Raw genomic sequence first — 24,343 nt, forward strand, 5'->3', positions numbered from 1 at the left:
CAAGATTAATGGTGGCTTAAAAAATAAGATCTTTATTGTCATACAGCAAGAGCAACAGGAGGCAGACTGTTCCCGGGTTGGTGATTTGGAGGCTGGGAAATGCCATCACAGAGTCTCACGAGGATAATAACATCCCTGAAAAATGTCCACCTTTTTTTTTTTTTAAGATTTTATTCATTTTTTGGTAGAGAGAGAGAGAGACAGCGAGAGAGGGAACACAAGCAGGGGAAGTGGGAGAGGGAGAAGCCGGCTTCCCGCTGAGCAGGGAGCCCGACATGGGGCTCGATCCCAGGACCCTAGGACCACGATCTGAGCCGAAGGCAGACGCTTAACGACTGAGCCACCCAGGCGCCCCTGTCGTCCACCTTTTCAAATCACCAGCAGTCCTGCAGGACAAAACTGGGTGACATGCATGCCCTCTCCTCGGAGAGGAAAAACGGGGAAGGAGTAAGCGCTCAGGGTATTCATTAGTGATCCAGCAATTGCCCTGACACTGAGGCATGGCCCCTGGGCAGGTTCAAAGACTGCAAGGCAGCAGCCACATATCTGGGATTTATGCAGATGTTTGAATGTATGAGCTTCAACACAGGCAGATGGCACCTTCCTAAGGGATCTCCTCCTGTGTGGTTACATTCATCAATTAAATACCTGCACATTTAAGGTAGTTCTCCCATTTGAAATTTGTGAAGTCCTATGAGGTAAAGTCCTTCAGATGAAGGCTTTCTCATATTCACTGCATCTGTAAGGCCTTTCACTACCATGAGTTCTCTGGAGAGCAATGGGGCTAGCCTTTGGTTAGCCATTTCCCACATTCTTCACATTCACAGGCCTTCATCTACGGAGACACTGTGGTGTTTTAGGAGCTTGGACTCATAGGTAAAGAACATCCCACGTTCAAATACTCATAAAGTTTTTTTGTTTCAGTGTGAATATGTGAATGGTCATTGAAATGGAAGACAGGTGAGCGTTTCCCAAAGTCACTGTCCTCCTAAAGCCTTTCTCCAGAGTGCACTTTTCGGTGCTTAATGAGGCTAGAACTGTGGCTAAAGGATTTCCCACATTCGCTGCACTCGTAAGGTCTTTCTCCAGTGTGAATTCTCCTGTGTTTAATGAGACTGGAGTTTTGAGTAAAGGATTTCCCACATTCACTGCACTCATAAGGCCTTGACCCAGTATGTACTCTCTGGTGTTTGAGGAGACTGGAACTGTAAGTAAAGAATTTCCCACATTCGCTGCACTCATAAGGCCTTTCTCCAGTGTGAACTCTCCGATGTTGAAGCAGCGCGGAGCTTTGGCTAAAAGATTTCTCACATTCGCTGCACTTATAAGGCCTTTCTCCACTATGAACTCTACGGTGTTCAATGAGGCTGGAGTTTTGAGTAAAGGATTTTCCACATTCACTGCACTCATAGGGCCTTGATCCCGAGTGAACTCTCTGGTGTTTTATGAGACTGGAGTGGTAGGTAAAGAATTTCCCACATTCACTGCACTCATAAGGCCTTTCTCCAGTGTGAACACTGCGGTGTTGGAGGAGCGCAGAGCTTTCGCTGAAGGATTTCCCACATTCACTGCACTCATACGGCCGTTCTCCAGTGTGAATTCTCTGATGTTTAATGAGGTTAGACTTGTTACTAAATAGTTTGCCACATTCGTCACACTCGTGAGGCCTTGCTCCAGTGTGAACTCTCCGGTGCTGAATGAGGCTAGAGCTCTGCCTGAAGGACTTCCCACATTCCCCACACTCATAAGGCTTTTCCCCAGTGTGCACTCTCCAGTGGTCACTGAGGCTGTAGCTTTTGCTAAAAGATTTCCCACATTCACTGCACATGAAGCATCTCTCTCTAGCGAGGTCTCTCTGGTGGTGAACAAGCATGTGTTTGCAAGTCAAGTCCTCTGTGCCTTCTCCCCAGTTGTGTTGCGCTTTCCTTCCACGAGAGGATGCCCCATACTCCGTCGTCCTGTATGACTTCTCCCTGCTGTGTGTGGCCTGCTGCTGGAAGAATCTCGAGGTGGCCAAGATGTCCCTGACAACCTCCCCGCAGGAAAAGGGTTTCCCTGACACACACAATTTGTAGTCCTTCACAAAAGCAGCTCTGCCCGTGTTGCTTCTGAAGCATTTCTCTCCAATGTGCTCCTTCTGGTGCTGAAGGTTTGCATCAAAACACAACTGTTTCTCACATGCCCCAGTCTTGTAGAGGTTCTGTCCACAAAGTGTTGCCTGGTGCTCGGTGGAGAGCAAAAGGTCTCTCAAGTCGTGGCCACACACCTCACAAGGATGGGCCTTCTGGGGAGACACGACTGCCTTGAAAGTCCTGACCTGGGGCACGCCTTGTACAGAAACCTTCTGCTCGGGTGCCTCCTCATCCTCCGCACCATGCCTACAACCTGAAAGCAAGAAATGCTGGTGAAGTGCATGCTGCCTTTGGTGGGAGGGGGCAGCTACTCTACGAGCTACAAACGTGTGTCTAAGAAACCCAGGAACCAGTGCTTGGGATTGTTTGCAGGACCAGGGAGATGGCGCAGGTGGAGGCTGGGGCTGCTTAGCAGTAGCAGGCTACAAGGAGCACAGAATGGGAGAGGCCTCATGAGGAGAAGGATGCAAGCACGTGGTGTGACACAGAGAAGAGAAACGGTCTGCAATGCATTCCTCTGCAAGCAACTTTCCAAAGGAACTTATCTCCTATGGACACACCTTTTCCGTGCAGAAGGGAGTGACAAGACCCAAGGAAATAGGACTGTAACCTGGCAGGGGGTGTTCAGGACTGCTTAAGAACAGGGCACACCTCACGACGTACTGTAGAGCGGCCAATGTGCAAAGCGCTGTAGGTGGAATGGTGAGAAAAACGAGGGAGATGTGGATCCCAGAAATGTGATGTTAACCCCAGGCCAGAAGTAAGAGTAGAAGCGACAAGTAACAGAGTTGACAAATCGGCAGAGTGCCAAGAAAGGGGAAGAGAAGACGGAAATGAAATGTGGCCCCTGGCATCATAATACCAGTCAAACAGAAGAGGCTTCTGGTCTGATCTGAACACAGCACTGACATCATCTTCCTCCAGGTACCACTTTGCAGGGCCTGGCTTCCTCCGGGCTGTCGTGTTGTGCGTGGGTCAGTGTACCTACTGTGAACCACCCTGGGCTCTCCAATCCAACCCCACTCCCACAATCAGCAAGTGCATGGCAACTTCATGATACAAGTGCTAAGGAAAGGAGAGGACAGATGAGTAGCCATCGGTATCCCAGAACGACTCAGCACATGCCAGCCCATGGCAAAGAGAACTAAACAGTTCCCAGAGAGGTCGGGAAGAGGGTCTCATGAGAACAGCCCATGGTCCACAGATGTAGTAACTTTGTCACAGACAGCAAGTCCTGGCGCAGGGAGGCACAGGGAAGCCTCAGTAGAGAAAGGAAGCAGACGTGGAGCATGCAGATATCTTGCATCGAGACAAAGTCACCCGGTCAGGGAGAGGGCAAGTAAGGGGCTATCCATTAGGTTCACTGCAAGACTCCTGACCCTGATCCCTTCCTTGAAAGTCAGCAGGAAAGCTGGTGTTGGGGCTGCTCAAGGAAGGAGGGCAGTGCACTGACCTCAGCCTTACCAACCACAGCACCTACCCCAGGAACTGGGGAAGGAAGCAGTGCTCATGGTCCCTATGTAAAGACAGACTGCTGCTGGGCACAAAGGGAAGGGCAGAGACTAGCTCAGGGCACGGGGGTGGGGTTGAGGGTCTTACCCAAGGAGGTTATAAGTGCCAAGTTCTCCAGCATCACATCCTGGTACAGACATCTCTGAGCCTCATCAAGGAGACCCCATTCCTCCCAGGAGAAGTACACGGCCACGTCTTCAAAGGTCACCCTACCCTGGCAGGATGGGGACAGATGAAACCACAAAAAGCCCCTCTCCCAAGAACCCATATCCCTTTTCCCACCCACATCTACCCTATGCCCATCCTCCCCCTGATCTCCCCAACCGAGAGGAGAAACCAGGCCCCAGTGCCTGGGTGCCACGGCACCACTGTCTCCTCGTGGCCCACCGATCGCAGGGTCCCGCTGACACAAGAAGAGGCAGGTGGACAAGTATATATCTAAGTTGTGGACCTGGCGTAGAGGGATCTTCCTGGCCATCCGGGTTATTCTGCTGAAAACCAGGGCCCTGGCGTCAATCAGGCATACTCCCTCTCCAAGGACACATCATTCTTGAGACTGGACCCCACAGCCACATGCCTGTGGTCACCACACCTCACTGTCCCACACCACAGAAACCTCCATGGCCTCCCCACATGTTACTGGTATTTTAATCACCTCTGCTTCACCCCACTGGGGAGGGCGGGAGTCCCTTCTTAGGATTATGGGGATGGCTAAACACAGAACACCTAACACTGGACAGATGAGTTGGATAGCACTTTAGTCATCACAGAAATTCACAGCCTGGGAGAGGAGGACACCACACCCCACACAGGCCCACATGGGGGTGGCACTCTGAAAAAGAGTGAACGACCAGGAGCTGTAGGACGCACGCTTCATAGGATCAAGAGGGTGAGGTGCCTCCCGGTTCCCGTACGAGGATGTGTAACTCTGTGGGCTGGTAGGGCACTGAAACCCATACAAAGGGAAAAGCAGGAAATGCACCTTTGATGAAAAGGTTGTTTGATCAGGAGACCTTCCCAACAGCAGAAGAGTGGGAGGAGATCTTACACTCGGGCCACGAGCTCCTCCACCTTTCACCAGACAAGGTTCTCCTCCACGTGTGCTGCACCTGTTGTCCCCTCAGCAATCACAGTCTTCCTCTGTCCCCCTGGCCCTCATCCAAAGCAAGGCTCCTCGGTGGCCTACCCCAGGCTTAGTGTCGCTCACGGGTGATCACGTCAGCACGTCACCCACGACCTTATTCCTCCAGGATGAAACACCCCAGGTCCTACCAAAGTCCTCACAAAACCCTGGTGGAGTTCAGAGTGGAGAAGCGCCACCAGCACAGGCCTGAGTGTCCTCATCTTGCCTTAAGGACTCCTAAACTTCTGGATCCCTCTCACGTCTACTCTTCCGCTGGAAACCCTGGCCACCTGCCCGAGTATCCCGTCCCCGACGCACTCTCCCTCCGTGGCCAGCCACGTCCCTCATCTCTGAAGTCACACCGTCACCTACGTACCCAGTCCTGGTCCCCCTTCCTCCCACAACTTTCTGGCACCAGAACCAGCTTTGCCAGCGTAACCAGAAGACTGTTCCTCACAACTGTGACCCACAGCTCACGCACCTGGGCCCACACAGTGGCCATGGTGCATTTAGATGTCTCCCTTCTGAAGCCCTCCCCAGATTCCCAGACCTGTGTGTTTGGCTGCTCACTTAATGCATCCGGTCAGTGCTCTCCAGAACGTCTCCCACCAGCGTCACTCACACCCCCAGCTTCCTCATCTCAGTCATGGAGCTTCCATTCCCACAGCTGCCAAGAACGGACACCCTCGAGATATCCCTGAATCCTCCCTTTCACCCCGTCTCAGTCCACACTGGAAGATCAGTGGTCACTTTTTGAGAAACACATGTCCAGAATCCAATGGCATCCGAGCCAGCACTCCGGCCCAATGACCCTCACCTCGACTACGGCGGCAGCCGCCACCCTGATCTTCCTGCCTCCTCCCTCAGCCCACCGTCTTCGCCTCACGCCGCACAGGATGGGTCCTGTCAGGACCTCGGGACCATCGCGTGGCTGCTCCCAGCCAAGCCTCCCGTTACCGCCCCAAGGACACCCACCTTCTCAGGCCGTCGTTCCGGCCCTGGCCGCTGTCCCTCTGCTCTTCGCTCCCACCCGCAAGAACAGTTCCAGCTGCGTGTCAGCTGCGGCCCGTGCGCGCCCCGCTCCGAGTGTCCGGAATGACCGTGCACACACCGGTTGCCAGAAACGCTTGGCACGGGCTTGGGGTTTCTCCAGGGTCTCCAGACCCAAGACTTGGGGGACGGCATGAAGAGTCCCGGGACACAACAAGGCAGAGGCGAGCGGGGGGGCGGGGCAGGGCCAGGGCGGGGCTGCGCCACCTCCCACTGGCTCGTGTTGGTTCCGTCAGCGCTTCCGCGGCGGCGGGAAGTGGGGAGAGGCCAGCCCAGCCCTGGACCAACAAGCCGCGGCGGGCTCCACGGACCCAGAGCTCCCTGGATCCTCGCCCGGCCCTGGAGACTACGGGCCGGCGGGCTGGCAGTTCAAGCTCTGTGCCTCGGCGCTCAGTGTCGCCCCTTGGGACGTGCCCCTCGACGGGAGCCCGGACGCCGGGGCCTGGGCCGCAGGGACGCGAGCAGGCGCCCCGCGCTCGGCCCTCAGGGTCTCGGCGGGGAGCGGGCGGGGAGGGCCCGGGGGACGAGCGCTTACCTGAGCCGGGGCCCTGCGCGCGGCCGGCGCCATCGGACTGGGGGAGCGGAGCGGACCCCCGGGCTCGGCGCGGGGCAGCCCGGGCAGCGTCACGCAACCCCGGACCCGCAACCGTGCCGCAGGGCCCGCGTCTCCTCTCGCCCCTTCTCGCTCGTGTCAAGTCCGTATGGATGATAACTCCCGAACCTTCTTCCAGGTGAGCAAAACCCAGATCCGCTAGCTAATTTGGCCGAGCCGAGGCGACAGCCGGAAGTCCCGCCCGCACTGTACCGGCCACAAACGGAAGAGCCTCTTTGAAGCTTTCATTGGAGAGCAGTGCTGCCCCTCGACTCTTTGCATTCTGGGTAACGTAGTCCCCACAGTTAGGAGGCCCGGAGTCAGGTTCATCCTTCAGGGAAGGTCCGGGGTCCGCCGGAAAGGGCGAAGGGAAAAGGCCGATGCTGTCGGGCTTCGCTTCATATTTGAGAGAATGTTACCATATTTCTGCCTAATGCTCTCTGGCGCTCATCACCCAAGTGTTTGGAGACCTATTTCAGACCCTGGAAAGCTAAGCATGCTCCCGAAGGCCAGTAATATTTTTGATGCTCCCAAAGGCTACAAACCAAATAAACACATCATTCCGTAGCGTCTTTCATTCGCAAGGTGTGTCCACGCTTGGTGGAGGCTAATAAACATTATCTTATTTCAATTCGAATGCGTTCACTCCATAGCATTAAATTCACTTGATCAAGAGAGAAAATACTCCAGGTTGTGCCATGTCAAGAAAGTTAAGGGGAATGGTGTTAGGCCACCTGGAATCACAAGTACAAGGATAGATATGACAGAGTCGCTCCTTGACTAGTCTTTAGTTAGGGCACTATAGGCTTTTTTTTTTTTTTTTTTTTGGACCTGCCCCAGTACTTGGCAAGTGCCAGAATCCTGCCAAGTAGGTTTGGCAAGATTTTCTCCCGAATATCTGATCACCACTGATATGTGATCAAATTTCCTCATCCCTCACCATCACGCAGGTGATCCGTGATCATACTGACCTGCCTTCAGCAAGGATTTTTTAGGTCAGTTTAGGAGGAATTTCCCTAATCTCCTAGTGATTTTCTGTCCATTGATCCCCCGCCCCGTCCCCCGCCAATAACTGTGTTCCTTGGCTATAAAGCCCAACTTTTAAAAAAATCTGAAGTTGAGTCCAATGTGTCTTCCCCATACTGCAGGTTCCCACTGTCCTTGCACCTGGGGGAATGCTCCTGAATAAAGGCTTTGTGACTGTCTCAACAACTGTCTTAATAATTTTTATCTTCTTTTTGAGATTTTGTTTATTTATTTGAGACACAGAGAGAGAGAGCGTGAGCTGAGTCCCCACTGAGCTGGGAGCTCGATGCGGGGCTGGATCTCAGGGCCCTGAGATCATGACCTGATCCAAAGGCAGACACCTAACCAACTGAGCCATCCAGGCGCCCCAATAATTTTTCTCTAACAGAGCTGTGTATTCTGACTAAAACATCTCTCCTTCCTGTAGAGTCAACTAATCTGTCCCATTCCCTGAGAAACACTTTTATCCATTTAATATGACTTACTTGATATCCTTTTAGGAACATAACATCAATCTTAAAAAGACAATAATGAGAAAAATGCTACTTTCATATGGTACAGTGGCTGCAGTGTTCCACGTTGAAGCATGTATGTAAATGATTCTTTGTACCTGGAGATACTGGGAGTATCTTAAATTCATTATTTCACTGCTGCAAACTGATTATCATTTCTGTCGTGATGCTGCAGGGACTGTTTTGCTTGAAAAAGTAATATCTCAGGAAAACAGTTGTAAAATTCAAATTACAAAGCTATTATCAATGTTTGTGTAGTGCTTCAAAGGTGGTGGCAGAAATAGCTTTGGTGAAACATCTGTAGAAGGTGAGAAAACGTAAGACCTCAGAGGAGTTTTAGCAGTGATGGCTGAGAACACGTCAGATCGGGCTGAGCGTGTGACCAGGTTGGTCATTCTGAAATTTTGTCTCCAAAATGCAAATCTCCATTCTTGTAAAGTCTGAGCAATACCTGCATGGAAAAGAGTTAAAGAGGACATTTAGAGTACCCAGAATTGTAAAATTTACAGGGAAATTGAGATGTCATGTTTATTCCTGGTCTCGCTGATGATCAGTGAACAAAAATTTGGTTTTAGGCACTTATTGTAGGTGCCTGGAGGACATTGGGTCCTAAGATAGACAAAGACCCTTGCATTCTGGGACTTGTGTTGTTTTTCAAGGAAGAAAGACCAGGAACAGAAAAGAGTAACTAAAGAAATATGTGCTATGCTAGAATGTAGCAGACAAAGTGGAAGGGGAAGACAAGGTGAGTCTCCTGAGAGGTAAAGTATGGGATGTAATATTACTCAGCCCAATAAGAGAGACCTCCTTAATAAGAGGAGAAAACACTTGAAATTGTAAGGGATGAACCTCGTGGATATGTTTGCAGTAAGTTCTGGGCAGAATAAAGCAGTTTTCTAGGTTATTCAGTCAATGCAGGCTTCACAGGTCTCAGCGGTGGATGGCCTGGGACTCGAGGCCAGTTGACCTTTCCTTTACTTGGCTTACTACAGATACACTCAGGGCATGTGGGTGAGAAATCCTGGCTCTGTCTCTCAGAGCCTGCAAATCTCCACTGAGGTGGACTGGGTGGGGCCTGGAACCAGTCAACGTCACCTTTCCTAGAATTGTGATTTTCAGAGTTTGATCCCTGGACCTTCACCCAGAGTGTCACCTAGGGACTCTTGAAAAGCGCATTCTGAATCCTGAACCCAGATCTACTGAATCAGGCACTTTGTGGATCAGGCCCAAGTGTCCGTGTCTTAACAAGCTTCCACATGATTCTAACACATATTCAAGAAATTTCCACCGGTTTTCTGCTGTGTTGTACAGAAGCATGTACCTGCATTTCTTGTGATTAGCAGACATTCTGTCTAAATCTGTAGACTTTTAAAACTGAAGTTGGCAAAAACAAAAACAAAGAGAAAAACAAGAAACTGAGTCAGTACATATTTGTTTTCCTAATAGAAACGAAAGTATGGGCGCCTGGGTGGCTCAGTCGTTAAGCGTCTGCCTTCGGCTCAGGTCATGATCCCAGGGTCCTGGGATCGAGCCCCACATCGGGCTCCCTGCTCGGCGGGAAGCCTGCTTCTCCCTCTCCCGCTCCCCCTGCTTGTGTTCCTGCTCTCACTATGTCTCTCTCTGTCAAATAAATAAATAAAATCTTTAAAAAAAAAAAAAAAAGAAACGGAAGTATAAAATGTTTTCTATCTTTTATTGAAGGAGTCCTATCCCATATACAGTTATAAAGTAGTATGGCAAAAGTCTCAGATAATTAAATCTCCTGGAGAAAAACAAAGTTTGCAGTATAGCATCCTTTTAGAATGGCTTGTGCATATGGACTCCACGGAGTGTCTATATGTTAAAACATGTTCCTGTACAAGCTGCTTTCTGTAGTAAAAATAAAGTCATATTCTGTATACAGATCAGTACTTTGCTATCTCATTTAACAATGTATCTTGGACAACCTAAAGCTACTTCAACGTTTTACACCTGCTACCTCCTAAAGGCCACACTTAGCAGACTTGAAGCTGCCTCTTTTATTTTTTTCATTTTTTTATTTTTTAAAGATTTTATTTATTTATTTGACAGGGAGAGACACAGCGAGAGCAGGAACACAAGCAGGGGGAGTGGGAGAGGGAGAAGCAGGCTTCCCGCTGAGCAGGGAGCCCAATGCGGGGCTCGATCCCAGGACCCTGGGAACATGACCTGAGCCGAAGGCAGACGCTTAACGACTGAGCCACCCAGGCGCCCTGAAGCTGCCTCTTTTAAAAGACTGCTTGTGGGGCGCCTGGGTGGCTGAGTTGATTAAGCATCTGCCTTCAGCTCACGTCATGATCCCAGGGTCCTGGGACCCAGTCCCACATTGGGCTCCCAGCTTAGCAGTGAGTCTGTTTCTCCCTCTGCCCCTCCGCCTGCTTGTGCACTCTCTCTCTCCCTCTCTCTCGAATAAATAAATAAAATCTTTTAAAATATATCTACAAATAAAAGGCTATTTGCATTTCACTGTCTGCATGCTCCATGGCTGGCCAGCTGCACTGGGGAAGCTGGGCCTACCTACTGATCTCGCCTCGGTCCTATCAAGATCCCTTCTCAACGGCCATGGAAAATTCTGTACAGGCACCCAAGGTGGTTCCTTGATGCTAGAGAAGTGGGATTTGTGAGAATAGCCCAGGCTCATGGAAACATGTGGCTTGGGAAAATGAAAGATGTAAGGGCAGAGGTCAGGAAACCGCTTCCTGGGTGGCCACCTGGTTATGCATGGTGTGGAGGAGCAGCTGTGTTGCACTAGTACTGAAGGTAAAAACTACCAATGGAATTTACAAATGGATCCAACTCCTGGAGACTTGGTTTTGTAGATGCATTAAAAAAAAGAGAGGAGAGTAAGAAAAAAAGCAATATATGCAATCCCTTGATTATTGTTGTGTAATAGCTAAATGTAATTTAAAAAGAGGGCTGGCAGAGAGAAAGCAAGGAAGGTGAGGTCTCATCCTTTCAGGGCATTTCCCAAGCTACACTTGGATGTGGAGGCAGTAGAGATCATAGCCAAGGAATATGAAGGCAACAGGAAATCCCACTGCTGAGTCCTTGGGGGAGGAGATCTCCAGGGACAGGGCTGATCTGTAGCCTCAGTCTGGGCTCTTTAGGTCCCCTTCACCACAGAAGCAGAGATCACCACTCTTTCCCAGCAGAGGTCAGGTACCGACAGGTGACATCATCCACTGAATCCCATGTTCCTCTTCCAGAGGCTGAATCCTCACTTCTCACTTTAGAGGCTAACTCCCAACCTGTGGCACCTGGCAGTGCCCCTGCATGTGGGCGGATAATCTTGGGGACCTGTTGAAGCCAGCATCCATCTTCTTAGTTCAGATGAAAGAAGGAACACTGTACGTCATATTGTCCCCATGCACAGCTGGACTGACCATGGAACATGCAGACACAGGCCCAAGAGATAGGAATACTCCCTTATCATTCAAAGGAACATGAAGGAATGCAACCCTGTTAGCTTATGCATGTATAAGTGGTTAATTTAGGCACATACAAGCAGCTGACCAGCACTATCCTAAACACATAATCACCAGATGTACCTAATGAAACCTGTAACATAAGAAATTAATATATTTTTCAGATTTTAAGTCTTGTGAGATAGAACAGACTTCCGTGGGACCAGATGAAAGGGCACCAGAAGTATGTAACATCTGTTAACATGACTTCATGGGCTCCCAATCTATAGCATCCACCTTCTCTGGAGACCCCTACTCCCATCAGGGAGTTCAGGACTTTGAGCATTAGCTCCCTGTTCTCCTGGGTGGTGCCACACCAATAAATAGCTGATTTTTTTTTCACCTTGGAAGCTGGGTGTCAGTCTTACTGGCTTGCTATGCATCTGGCAGATGAACTGTCCTTTGATTCAGCTACACTCTCTTATGGACAGGATACAGCCAGTATGATGTGGCCCTTGCTTCTGCCTTCTGGACTCTAAGGAGGGCAGCAAGACCAAACAGCACCCCAACCATAGGGATCTGGAACCTAAGGCTTGTGTCTGTGTCACCAGCCTCCTGGCCTTAATATCTTTAATAATCTGGCCCAATTCTCAGTACAGGAGACCCCTGAGAGTGGCCAGGTGGACAAGGGACTAACCCAGAAGTCTCCACAGTTTTCTGTGGGCTTGGAGGAAGGACCTTGGGGGCACATAGGAGAGATTTGTAGGCTGGGCCAGCTGGCCAGCCACGGAGCAGGAGGACAATGAAATGCACAGCAGTCTTTAAAAAGAGTTGGGTTTAGGTCTAATATGTGTGGATATAAGGAGGTGTGGATATAAAATGAGGAAGTGGCTTTAGAATGTCCAAGATATATAGTTAAGTGAGAAAAGCATAGTGCAGCTCTGTATACAAAGCATGTCTTCACTTTTAACCACAACAAACAACTTTTATAGAAACAAATCTGAATTCAGGACCCAGACAGAATGACACACACATGTGCAGACTCAATTCTAAAAGGATAACACTATACAGTAAGCCTCAGCTTCTCTGTATATTTTTATAATTCTGTCTACTCTGTCACATTGTTTCTTTTCTCCACTGATACTGCACAATGTTTTCAAGAATGAAGAAAAAGATCATTTTGGAGAAAACCATCAGAGTGAACATTCTGGTCATGCGTTCAACCTAAATATTCCTGTTCTCAGACATCACTGCCAAATCTTCTCTGAGGTCTTAACTTTCTCCCCATCCACTGATGTTTCATCAAAGCTGTCTGCCACCACCTTTGAATCACTACATAGCCACTAGTAATAGCTTTCTGTAATTTGCATTTTGCATCTATAGTTCTGAGGTAATAACAATTCCCCATGCAGAACAGTCCCTGCAAGAGAAATGGTAATCACTTCCAAACAATGAGATATCATGGTTTTAAGTACCCCAATTCCTTTGAAAAGGAGAGTGGCCTTTGCATACATGCTCCATCTTTGAAACACTGCCCCCATTGTCCCCTTCGAAAACAACATTTAATACATTGTTCTTTTATTGATGGATGTTAGATTCCTAAAAGGAACTGGGTTCATGCCAGGATATGAAGTAAGATACTAAATGGCTAAAAGTATTGTTCAATGAATTGGACACAAAAATTAATGATCAGATTAGAGAGATGTTTTCTATGGGTGCATTTTTTTTTTTTTTAAACGCTTGCTTTAGGGTGGCTTCACATTCATCCTGTATCTTCTGTGACACGGCCCTATATGAAGTATATTTACCTTGTCCCTGACCTAACATACACAGACTGACAAAACTGTCTCTAATGCTTCTGGGTGTATTTGACTTGTAGGATGATAACGTTTACTAGGTTCTGCTTCCAGGGACACATTTTGTATCTAAATGACTGTATAGAATGATATGTGCATTTGGATCTGTAGCCTTTGGGAGCATATGAAATGGTTTTAGCTTTGGGACCACGCTGAGCATCAAGGAGTCTGAAATAATGTCTACAAACACTTGGGTGATCAGTTGCAGACACCACTTCCCAGAAATCTGGGTACGGATCCTTTAAGAAGGAGCGAAGCCCCTCCGGCCTGGGACGGAAGACCCTAATTTCCAGAGCCCTTAAGGGGGCGTGGCCTTTCCTCCCAGAGGTCGATGGGACTGCCTTATCCGCGTCCTGTGCGTCTGTGAACTACATTACCCAGAAGGGCGCGCGTCGACGGACTGCATCTCTGACCAATGAAAAGAGTCGTTTCTGCGTGCGCCCCTAACGTCGGGGCGGAGCTTCCGGCCTCATCCCCCTGGCGGTCTTTTTGCCTCTTTCACGCTTGTTCGTCCGCTAATGTTCTGGAGCGCAGGTTCAGGATTGGGGTGACTAACCGAGAAGGCGCGAGGGAAGGCACTGTCCCCGCCGCACACACTTGGGTCCGCGGCTGGCGACGCCGCCCGGCTGCCCTGCGCCGGGGGCCGGGACGGGGACCACCGGCCCGGGTGTGCGGTCCGCCCGCCGTGTCCGATGGCGGCGGCCGCGCCCCGGGACCCGACTCAGGTAAGCGCTCGTCCCCCCACCCAGACCCCCGCGGCCCAGGCCCCGGCGTCCGGGACAGGCAGGCGGCGGCGGGCGGGGGCCCCGTGCGGGAGCGGGCTCCGGGCCGAGGGCGGCCGGGGCCGAGGCGGGAGGGGGGCTGAGGCGGGAGGATTCTGCCCTCGGGGGACAGCGCGTGAGGGGGGTCACGCCCGGACTGCGGGCCGAGGTGAGGTGCGGTACCTTCAGGTCTAGAGGACTCTAGACGCCAAGGGGACTTTTGGCCAAACGAGGGACCGTTTGGGATTTCAAAGTTTTCCGAAGGCAGTTCAAAGGAAGAGCAGACCAGAGGGCAATGAAGAGGACGTTGAGGCCTTGGGAGGTTGGATCTTAGTTCAGGTGGCACGGTTGGCAAGAGGGGACACAGCATTGAGGCACAGCGGTTAGACAGCCATCGTAAGGTCACCTGACTCCAGGGCCAGGGAAGGGTAGGGTAACATGAGCCCAGCGAACCCTGCCATGGCCCCGTTCCTCCATTGCCAGCCTCTGCACAGATGCCCATTGCGGCAGAGGTGCTGTGGAACTTAACACAGGTTGGTGGAGGGTGTCTCAGCCCCTCACTGGCCCTGGCCACCACGCACATATTCTCTGGATTATGGTGTCCTGGGGCTCCTAAGTGTCATTCCCCCAGGCCTGGGTCTGGGGGCCCTGGGGAAATCCTACGCACAGGCTCCTAAGTCCATGTAAGGCTTTATATAGAAATGTTCCCATTTCTGGCAACCGATGTACAAGGAACAGGTTCCAAGATATGCAGAAGCTTAGAAGTGTAACTGAACTGAGTGTTCAGAAAACCACAGGTGTCCTTTTAGGTGGGAACAAAGAGCAGGGGGGACAGGAATCAAGACTGGAATGACTGAGAAGTTGGGTGTGTATTCTGGAGGTGATAGGGAGGTGTGAATCAGAGGCAGAAAGTGATCTTAACAAGATCTTACCAGACTCCGTCTGGCTGCAGAGTGTAGAACAGACTGTGAGACCGGGGGAGAAGGAAGGAAGATCGGGCTGCAGCTACTGCCAAAGCCCAGGTGAGAGTTAATGGACCAGAGTTATGGCTTAAGAAAGGTAATTGGATTCTGGATGCATGTTTTAAATGGGCAGCTAGATTCTCTGATGCAGGAGAAGGAGTGAAATACAGGACTCAGGGATGACCCCAGTGTGTTAGGTCTCAGCAGCTGTAGGAGTGGAAGGTCCATTATCTGAGATGAAGAATGTAGTAGTAATACTCACTGTGGGGGTGTTAGGAGCTTTGATTTAGGTATATTGAGAGTCTGGGGTGTTTCAGAGACCACTGAATGGATGTATGATGTAGGCAGTTGTACACATAGGTCTGGGAATCTGGGGAAGGTTCAGGATGGAGGGTTCAGGATGTTCACGATTAGGAGGGGTAATCAACAGGTTATGATTGTAAAGCTATTAGGGGCCAGGTAGGGGAGGATGGGGACTGTGGCTGGGTCTCTTGCCTGGGTACCTAGGTGATGGATTGAGGCTTCGCAAACAAATGAGGCAGGTACATGGCCCTGAAAGGAGTGTGTGTCAGGGACGGGATAGTCTGGCAGGTGGCCAAGGCTTCCAATGCAAGGGTGGACATGAATGAGGTGGACACGGAGGGAAGGGATAACCGAGGCAAGATGTCACGCAGACCGGAGTGGGTGTTTAATCACCATTCTGTGCACTCACCAGGATTTTTTGAGGACTTTGTTGGGGTCTGGGCTGTTTCATTCAGGCAGGAGGATAAGGTCAAGGGCAAATGTGGTCATTTGTGAGAGTCACTAAGGCCTGGGGTGGACCACTGATGGAGCTGGGCTTTGATGAGGGTTAGGTGGACAGAGGAAGGTTGTGATTGCTTTAGGGACAGCAAGCACAGCACCTTGTGGAATAGGGCCATGAGTATCTGAGATCCATACGTCTGAGGCAAGGAACAGACCCAAGCAGTGAAGGCTTCGCAGGTGGATTTGGGGCTGCGACGTTTAGTGGGTGTCCTGGGAAGTCAGTAGCAGTGTTCAATCCTGTTTGAATTTGCAAAGGATCCTGTGGATGCTGTATTCAGGTTGTGGTGCAAGGTGTAAAATTAAGAGCTGGGCGCCTGGGTGGCTCAGTTGGTTAAGCGACTGCCTTCGGCTCAGGTCATGATCCTGGAGTCCCGGGATCGAGTCCCACATCGGGCTCCCGGCTCAGTGGGGAGCCTGCTTCTCCCTCTGACCCTCTCCCCTCTCATGCTGTTTCTTTCTCGCTCGCTCTCTAATAAATAAATGAATAAAATCTTAAAAAAAAAAAGTTTAAAAAAAATAAAATTAAGAGCCAATATTACATGCGGCACTGATGTGTGGAAACCATGAGGGCCTCCGATGGCCAGAGTGCTACTTCTGCTCCCCACTCTGCTCCCAGAAATAAGATCTCCTAACCAAACAATGTTTTTATCGAGGTGATCAGGAGCAGTTCCTGCTTATCCCTCTGTAGTTGGTTTCAGTTCCCTGCCTGCTCGTGGAGTTACTGAGATAAGTCAGTGGCATCTTCCCAGGGGAAACAGGGGTACCTCTTTGTATTGATATTACAAATCTTGGATCTCACAACCACCATCTGTTCATTCTTTCCCAGAGTGCCACCCCGCTGTGGCCCTGTGTGGCGTGTGGTGTCCTCTCTCAGACTGTGAATATATATGGTTAGAAAAGTGCTGTCAGTCTCATCTGTCCAGTGTTAGGTGTTCTGTGTTTGGCCATCCCCCTAACCCTAGCACACAGCCGATTCCCATCCTCACCAGTGGCGTGAAGAGCAGGTGATTGAAATACAGTCATACGTAATTGTAAGGCCAGAGAGTTGCCTAAGGTATGCAGGGCCGTAAGCTGGTGGCAGCCGTGGGCATGTGGCAGTGTCTACAATGTGGGGATGTGCCAGCTAAGGAATGATGTGTGCTTGTAGAGGGAGGATGCCTGAGGCCCTAGGGCCCTGGGATTGGGAATTGCATGGTTTGTCCGTATTAGGGGAATTGCTTAGCAGAAATGGGTGAATGCCTCTGTGCCAGACCCTTGTTTTGTACCTTTTTATCCACCTGCCTCATCTTACTGATGGCTGGTGCCCATGATCAATGGACCTGTGAGGAGACAGTTGCACTTGCGGTGCTAGGGCCTGGTTTCTCTTCTGTGTTCGATGCTTAGGAGGAGGATGGGTGAGGGGTAGATGTGGAGATGGATTGTCATCTATGAGGGAGAGGCTGTTTATGGTTTCGTCTGTCTCCATCTTGCCAGGGCACTGTGACCTTTGAGGACATTGCTGTGTCCTTCTCCTGGGAGGAGTGGGATCTTCTTGATGAGGCACAGAGACGCCTGTACCAGGATGTGATGCTGGAGAACTGGGCGCTTATAACCTCCCTGGGTAAGGTCCTCACACCCGCCTCTGTACCCTGAGCTAGTCTGTCCCTTTCCCTTTTTCCCCAAGGGCAGATCTATTCTCCCATCAGGATCATGGTCTCTGCTTCCTTCCCCACGTCCTTGAATAGGCAGTGTGGTTGGCTGGTGAGGTATGTGCACTGCCTTCTCCTTGAGCAGCCCCAACACCTGCTACTCCTAAGCCTCTCAGGGAAGGAACCAGGGTCTGGACTGTTCCATTCAGCCCAGTGGATCCCACTTTGCTTGCCCTCTCCCTGCCAGGTGACTTGCAGTTACAAAGCACCCGAGTATCCCAGGTTCCACTTTCTTTCTCTAGCTGACATTTCCTCATTCCTTCTTGTGCTAGAAATTGCCATCACTGACCATCACTGTAATATAGACCACGGTCTGTTCTTGCAAGATCCTTCTTGGAAGTTTTCTTTATAATAGTTTTCTTTCCTGTGCGCTGCATGTGCTGAGCTGTTCTTGGCCAGTGCTGGCCACCTATCTCTCCTGTCTGTCCCTTATTTATACTTGCATCATCCAGGTGCCACATAGTTGCTCATCTCGGGGTTGTGGAGAGTGTGTTGTGGTTCACAGCCTGGCTCTGAACAGTGACACCTGGGGGAGGCATGACCTCAGGGTTGTGTATACATCATACCAGAAACTTATTCCACATGACTGGTCTTTTGTTGGTAATGACAGTGGCCCCCGCACTTCATACCTGCCTTTCCTTCCCCAGTCTTTACACTCAGGTGACTGGTCAACTGCTGTTCATCACTTGTACTCTTACTTCCTGCCCAGGGCTAATCTACACCTCTCTGAACTCCACGTCTTGACCATTTTAGTCACTCTTCCATGTGGGGTACTGTCCTCCTTGGCTCCTATGTGTTGTGTCATGAGGTGAACACAGATTGTTAAACAGTCCTTGAACACCAGGCTCTCTTTCACTGTTGAATTTTCCTGGGCCTGAACACACCCTTCTGCATGGCAGACTAGGTCCTGTTGAAAGTTATGTGTAGACCTTGTCTCTTTTCAGTGTGTTTATTTCACCTCATAAGTGCCCCCATTTTGTGAGCCCAGCCCTGCTAAGCAGCCTCATCCTCATCCTCAGCCTGAATTCAGACCTCTTACCCTATGAACAGTCTCATGCACTCGTTTCTGGGTTTATTCGACATGCTTGGGTAGCAGCTGCCTACCCACGAAAGTCACCGTGCACTTCACCAGCATTTCCTGCTTTCAGGTTGTTGGCATGGAGCAGAGGATGAGGAGGCACCGTCTGAGCAGAGCGTTTCTGTAGTGTCACATGTCAGGACTCCCAAGACAGGTCTTTTTCCCCAGAAGGCCAACCCCTATGAGGTGTGTGGTCCAGTCTTGAAAGACAGTTTTCACTCGGCTGAGCACCAGGAAACACAATTCAGTGAGAAAGTGTACACTGGTGGGACACATGGGAAAAGATTCTGTTTCAGCGAAAACCTTCAGCAGCAGCAGAAGCAGCATGTGAGCGATAAGCCCTTCGGTAACAATGTAAGCAGAGCTTCAGTGGTCAAGAGCTGCGGATTGCAAGTGTCAGGGAAGCCCTTTATCTGTGGGGAGGTTGGGAAGGATTTCTTGGCCAGCTCAGGATTCCTCCAGCAACAGGCCACACAGACTGGAGAGAAGTCAAACAATGCAACTGAATGTGGGGCAGCCTTCCACAAGGGAAAAACTCAGCACCGCTGGGGAGACAACACAGAAGCTTTCAGCCACAAGCACACATTTGTTCATCACCAGAGAGTCCGCCCTGGAGAAAGATGTTACATGTGCAGTGAATGTGGGAAATCTTTTAGCCATAACTCTAGCCTTATTAAACACCAGAGAGTTCACACAGGAGAAAGGCCTTATGAGTGTGGGGAGTGTGGAAAATCCTTTAGCCAGAGCTCCAACCTCTTTCAACATCGGAGAGTTCACACTGGAGAAAGGCCTTACGAGTGCAGTGAATGTGGGAAATCTTTTAGCCAAAGCTACAGCCTCAATAACCATCGGAAAGTTCACACTGGAGAAAGGCCATTTGAGTGTGGAGAATGTGGCAAATCCTTCAGTCAAAGATCCAACCTCATTCAACATCGGAGAATTCACACTGGAGAAAAGCCTTATGAGTGCAGTGAGTGTGGGAAGTCCTTTAATCAAAGCTCTGCGCTCCTGCAACACCATACCGTTCACACCGGAGAACGGCCCTATGAGTGCAGTGAATGTGGGAAATCCTTTACCTACAATTCCAGTCTTTTAAAACACCAGAAAGTCCACACAGGGTCAAAGCCTTATGAGTGCAGTGAATGTAGGAAATCTTTTAGCCAGAATTGCAGCCTCGTTCTACATCTGAGAGTTCACACTGGAGAAAGGCCTTATGAGTGCAGCAAATGTGGAAAATCTTTTAGCCAAAGCTCTGCGCTCCTTAAACACCAGAGAGTTCACACTGGAGAAAGGCCATATGAGTGCAGTGAGTGTGGGAAGTCCTTTAGGCGAAGCTCCAACTTCAGTGACCATCGGAGAGTTCACACTGGAGAAAGGCCGTATAAGTGTAACCAGTGTGGGAAATCCTTTAGTAAAAGCTCTGGCCTCACTCGACACCAGAGAGTTCATACTGGATTGGGCATTATAAATATCTTGAATGAGAAAGCCATTAGCCGAAGCCCTTACCTCATTGATTACCACAAAATTCACATGGGAGAAACAACTTAGATATGTAGCAAATGTATTTCCTTGTTCAGTATAACAACACTCGAGGAGATCTCTTTTGAGGGTGCCATATGCCTGAATTGCGCCTCATACATCCAGACATCAAAATAAATTCCAGGTATGTGGAGCTGTGTTGCATGTTTCAGGTTGGGCCCGTGTGAATTTTTATTACTGTTGATTCTGTAGCAGCAGCCATTCACCTCTCCCACCTGCAGGTGCCCATATGTATATCATTTATCTGCTCTGATGTGTTCAGCGAAGTAAACCTTGGTGTTTTCCCATTCACTGGGTGAATGTGAGAAGCCAGAGTACTCATTTTTTTCTCTCTGATTAGTAGGGCATGGATGACCCCATTGTGTTCCAGAGGGCTCCATCTGAGTTCTGCCTGTGACCTGAAAAGTCATCTTTTTTAGGGATATTGGTCTGGTAATTCTTGTGATGGAATTTCCCAGCCTCCGAGTCACTAACCGAGGAACAGCCTTCCTCTATTATTCTGGTTTGTGCTGTAACAAAGGCCTTATTGTGTAAGTCATCTTTATCTTGAGGCTTAGATTCACTTTATGGGGTGGTTTCAGAATGACAGGAGAAACAGCTGCCGTGGGCACCCCAATCTTTGTGTGCTTCAGGGGGATAGAAGGATGGTAGTCCTCTCTCTAGTTTGGGCCTTGTTTGCATTGTTGCCTAAGGCCTCTAAGGAAATTATATAGGGTTTTGTGGTTAAATTGTAGCCTGGATGCCAGGACGTTTCGTGCTGTCAGCGCTCACCTTGAAGAGGGGGCAGTTGTGACAACCTCCGGTACTTCTGGGAACAACATAAAGTTGTTCTCTTCTTTGCAGGGGATGTTGCATTGTGCTCAGCACCGGTGCAGGAAATCTGTTCCCAGATCTTGCAAAGGAGAGAGGTACCCTAATGCCCAGAATTCGGTGTGGTAGTGTCACTGGCTGAAAGATTATAGGGGGAGTCATAATTGTACACAGACGGTGGATTAACAGAGAGGGCAAGAGACTGCAACAAACTGGTTGGAATGTGCCTCTTTTAAAAGGGCACCTGCCATTGTTCTAGTCGGTATGGCTGTGAAGGATGAGCAAGTACAGAAATTCTCAGATCTTTCTGAACTGTGAATCTTGTGTAGCTGAGGGCCTCGTCAGAAAATCTAATGGGGGGCGCCTGGGTGGCTCAGTTGGTTAAGCGTCCGACTCTTGGTTTTGACTCAGGTCATGATCTCAGGGTTGTGAGATCAAGCCCTGCATACAGATCTAGCCTCAGTGCAGAACCTGCTTGGGATCCTCTCTCCTCCCTTGCACACACTCCCCCACCAGCACCACGTTCACACTCTCTCACGTGTGCTCTCTCTATAAGAAAAGGAATCTAACAGTTTTGTGGATTCCTGTAGTTTCTCTGCATTGTTCACCATAAGGCCTTTGTTGAAGGAAAACAAAGAAAGAAGGAAGATCTCAGTCCAGAAATGCAGGCTTTAGGCAGCCTGCATTCCTGATGACTCAGGTGGAAATGGCTTTCATTGCTCACCTGTATTTGCTGCCACTGAGGCAAGGTGCTGATCCCAGGGCATTACAAGGGATATGGTGGGATCAATACAGGTTTGCCAAACTTTGTTTTTTGAAAACAGAATTTTTTTTATTATACTGTTAATGCCTTTTTGGTATGGTTAATAAATAATAAATTGTCCATATTTAAACTGTACCATTTGATGAGTGTTGACATTCATATAAACCCATGAAGCCATCATCATAAATCGTAACAGTGTGCATATGCATCACCCCACATTCACTCATGTCCTTTAATTATTATCTCCTTCTCTCTGCCCTCCAGGCAAACATTGATTTACTTTCTTCTACAATAGATTCATATGTATTTAATGTAATTTTACATGATTGAAAATAAAATGTTTAGTTTTTTTCCCCTCTGGGTGTTCTCGTCTGGTATATTTATTTTGAGATTTGTCAGTGGGTCTGTGTAATTAGTTCATTCTTTTAATGTGTCAAGAAATGTAATGTTCTGTCCACTATTTGTTTATTTACTCATCTGTTTCAGATATTTGAGTTGTTTCTAGTTTGGGGCTTTATCAAACAGTTGTTAGAGACATTTGTTTGATTCTTAAATTTATGATTCTTTGTATGGATATGTTTCATTCCTGTTGATACCTCAGAGCGCCTCAGAGCTGTAGTTACAGGGCTGTGATTTGGGGACTGTTAAATGAGGTCATCCTCAGGAGAACTCCTCCCTGTTAGCTCCCTATGAAAAGATGTGTTAGTTATGGGCTGAACTGTATGTTCCCAAATTCATATGTTGAAGTCATAATCTCCAGTACCTCAGAATGTCACTGCATTTGGAAATAGGGTTTTTGAAAAGGTAAAATAAAGGTGATACTGTGGACACTAATCCAGTGTGACTAGTGTCATTAAGAGGAAATTAGTACACAGACACACAGAGGGAAGATCATGTGAAGAGAGAGGAAGAAAATGCCCACCTACAAGCCAAGGAGAGAGGTCTCAGGAGAAATCAGTGCTTCTGAGACCCTGATATCAGATACCTAGCATATGAGAAAATACATTTCTGTTGCTTAAACCATCCAGTCTGAAGTAATGTATTATGGTGGCCTTAGCAAAGTCTTATGGGGGCCATCAGCATCTGGGAAGGAGAGGGTCTGCAGGGTGCCCTAGGGACAGAGGGAGGAAGTGATTATGATCCATAAAGTAGTTGGGACCAGAAGGAGGGATGGGCTTGGAATTGATTCCTCCATCCCCACCTCTCAGTGGAGGTCACAAAGAGAAACTTGCTGCCCAACCTCCCCCTAGGTTCAGCTGCCAGCTGTATAAAATGGAGATCATGAGCAGACCTGCCTCTGGGGCTATTTGAGGATGTAAAGAACTCATGGCCTAGGAAAAGGGCTCAGATGGAGAACTTTTTTTTTTTTTTAATTTTTTTAAAAGATTTTATTTATTTATTTGATAGAGACACAGTGAGAGAGGGAACACAAGCAGGGGGAGTGGGAGAGGGAGAAGCAAGCTTTCTGCAGAGCAGGGAGCCCGATGCGGGGCTCAATCCCAGGACGCTGGGATCATGACCTAAGCTGAAGGCAGACGCTTAATGACTGAGCCACCCAGGCGCCCCTCAGATGGAGAATCTTTTAAGAGTGATGATTGTCCTAAGGGGTGGGGAATAGGGTTAGCAGTGCCTTTGGAGAAGGGGGCAAAAGACCACTGGGGGAAAATATTGAGATATTTATACCTGGGGGGCCTTGCAGGGGCTGTGGTTGACATGAGGGGGTGGGTAAGGTTCCCACCTGGCTCTTCCTGAAGCTCTGATCCCTACTGGACAGTCCCAAGCCAGTGGGGGACAAATAGGGACTGTGAGTGGCTTGGACCATGCACACATCACCAAGGGGACCTGGATAAGTGGTGGCCATACCTCAAGGGCCCCTTGAACACCTTCAAATGGACTTTATCCAGCTTCTACCCTCTATGGGACTTGAATATATTTTAGTGATTGTATGTCTATTTGCAGAGTGAGTTTGCTGAAAAGCTGATTGATTTTGTTTCCAGCCCTGGATCATCCCAATGTTTACATCTACATCAGGTCATCATGTCACACACTTTATGGGAACCATTATAAACACTCTCTTTTACCACTCACAATCTTCTAGAAAAGTTGAATGGACCACTGGCATTGTTAACATCAGCAAAACTTTCGGAAACCTTTGAGCTCCCTTGGCCAAAGATATTCCCTCTCGCCCTTATGGCCATGGAGTCCACTCACTCATTTATCTCCCTATGAATTACAAACTGGAAGACTCATGCATGTGTCTAGGGATTTCACTTCCAGTACTAGTTACTGCTCTGCTACATGCAGACATGGCAAAATATTGCCAGGGATTCACATAATATATCCAGTCCTGTCACCAATTGACTAAGGCCACTTTCTGAAAACATGTTTTAAAGAGCGTGTGCAGTGGCCGAGATGAAGTGCCCGGAGCCTGCCCACTGTTCCGCGTGGTATGCGGTGGTGCCTCCACGGTTTTTTCCGAGCCCCAATCTGGAGTTGAGGGCCGACAGAAGACCTGCGAGGGAAGGGGGTGTGGGCACCTGGGCCTTCCTGGCCGGAGGATCTCCGTGGAATTTAAGCTCCAGTCGGGAGACACGAGTGGGTGGGCTCTTACCTGCATGGGCAAGTCGGGCAAGGGTAGCCAGCCCCCCCACAACGTCTGGAATCTGTTGAGGGTTTGTGTCCTTACGCTCCTGGGTCAACCAGATGGCAGCAG

The 24,343-nt window shown here is 49.3% G+C and overlaps 2 protein-coding genes across 7 annotated transcripts; one reads left to right on the forward strand and one right to left on the reverse strand.

Moving 5' to 3' along the window:
• Nucleotides 1-14: 14 nt before the first annotated feature.
• Nucleotides 15-6,612, reverse strand: LOC123856193 (zinc finger protein 154-like). Of its 4 annotated transcripts, none has more exons than XM_045892415.3 (3): nt 5,743-6,612; nt 3,732-3,858; nt 15-2,385 (listed from the first exon to the last, which is right to left on the reverse strand). In XM_045892415.3, the coding sequence occupies exons 1-3, from the start codon at nt 5,950-5,952 to the stop codon at nt 989-991; spliced, it is 1,734 nt and encodes a 577-aa protein (XP_045748371.2). In that variant the 5' UTR covers nt 5,953-6,612; the 3' UTR covers nt 15-988. The 4 variants fall into 4 exon arrangements, with proteins under 4 accessions (XP_045748371.2, XP_064436344.1, XP_064436343.1 ...); XM_064580274.1 differs by having other exon boundaries at nt 3,732-3,853; nt 6,353-6,611; XM_064580273.1 differs by having other exon boundaries at nt 6,353-6,611.
• Nucleotides 6,415-24,263, forward strand: LOC123856199 (zinc finger protein OZF-like). Of its 3 annotated transcripts, XM_045892437.3 has the most exons (4): nt 6,472-6,548; nt 13,551-13,950; nt 17,226-17,352; nt 18,589-24,263. In XM_045892437.3, the coding sequence occupies exons 2-4, from the start codon at nt 13,918-13,920 to the stop codon at nt 20,064-20,066; spliced, it is 1,638 nt and encodes a 545-aa protein (XP_045748393.1). In that variant the 5' UTR covers nt 6,472-6,548; nt 13,551-13,917; the 3' UTR covers nt 20,067-24,263. The 3 variants fall into 3 exon arrangements, with proteins under 3 accessions (XP_045748394.1, XP_045748393.1, XP_054367661.1); XM_045892438.3 differs by lacking the exon at nt 13,551-13,950 and having other exon boundaries at nt 6,415-6,548; XM_054511686.2 differs by lacking the exon at nt 6,472-6,548 and having other exon boundaries at nt 10,237-13,950.
• The last annotated feature ends 80 nt before the right edge of the window (nt 24,264-24,343 follow it).

The sequence above is a fragment of the Mirounga angustirostris genome, unplaced genomic scaffold, assembly GCF_029215605.1.
Source record: "Mirounga angustirostris isolate CCGP_5_RB_7025 unplaced genomic scaffold, mMirAng1.0.hap1 SCAF_16, whole genome shotgun sequence".
NCBI classification, from domain to species: Eukaryota; Metazoa; Chordata; class Mammalia; order Carnivora; family Phocidae; genus Mirounga; species Mirounga angustirostris.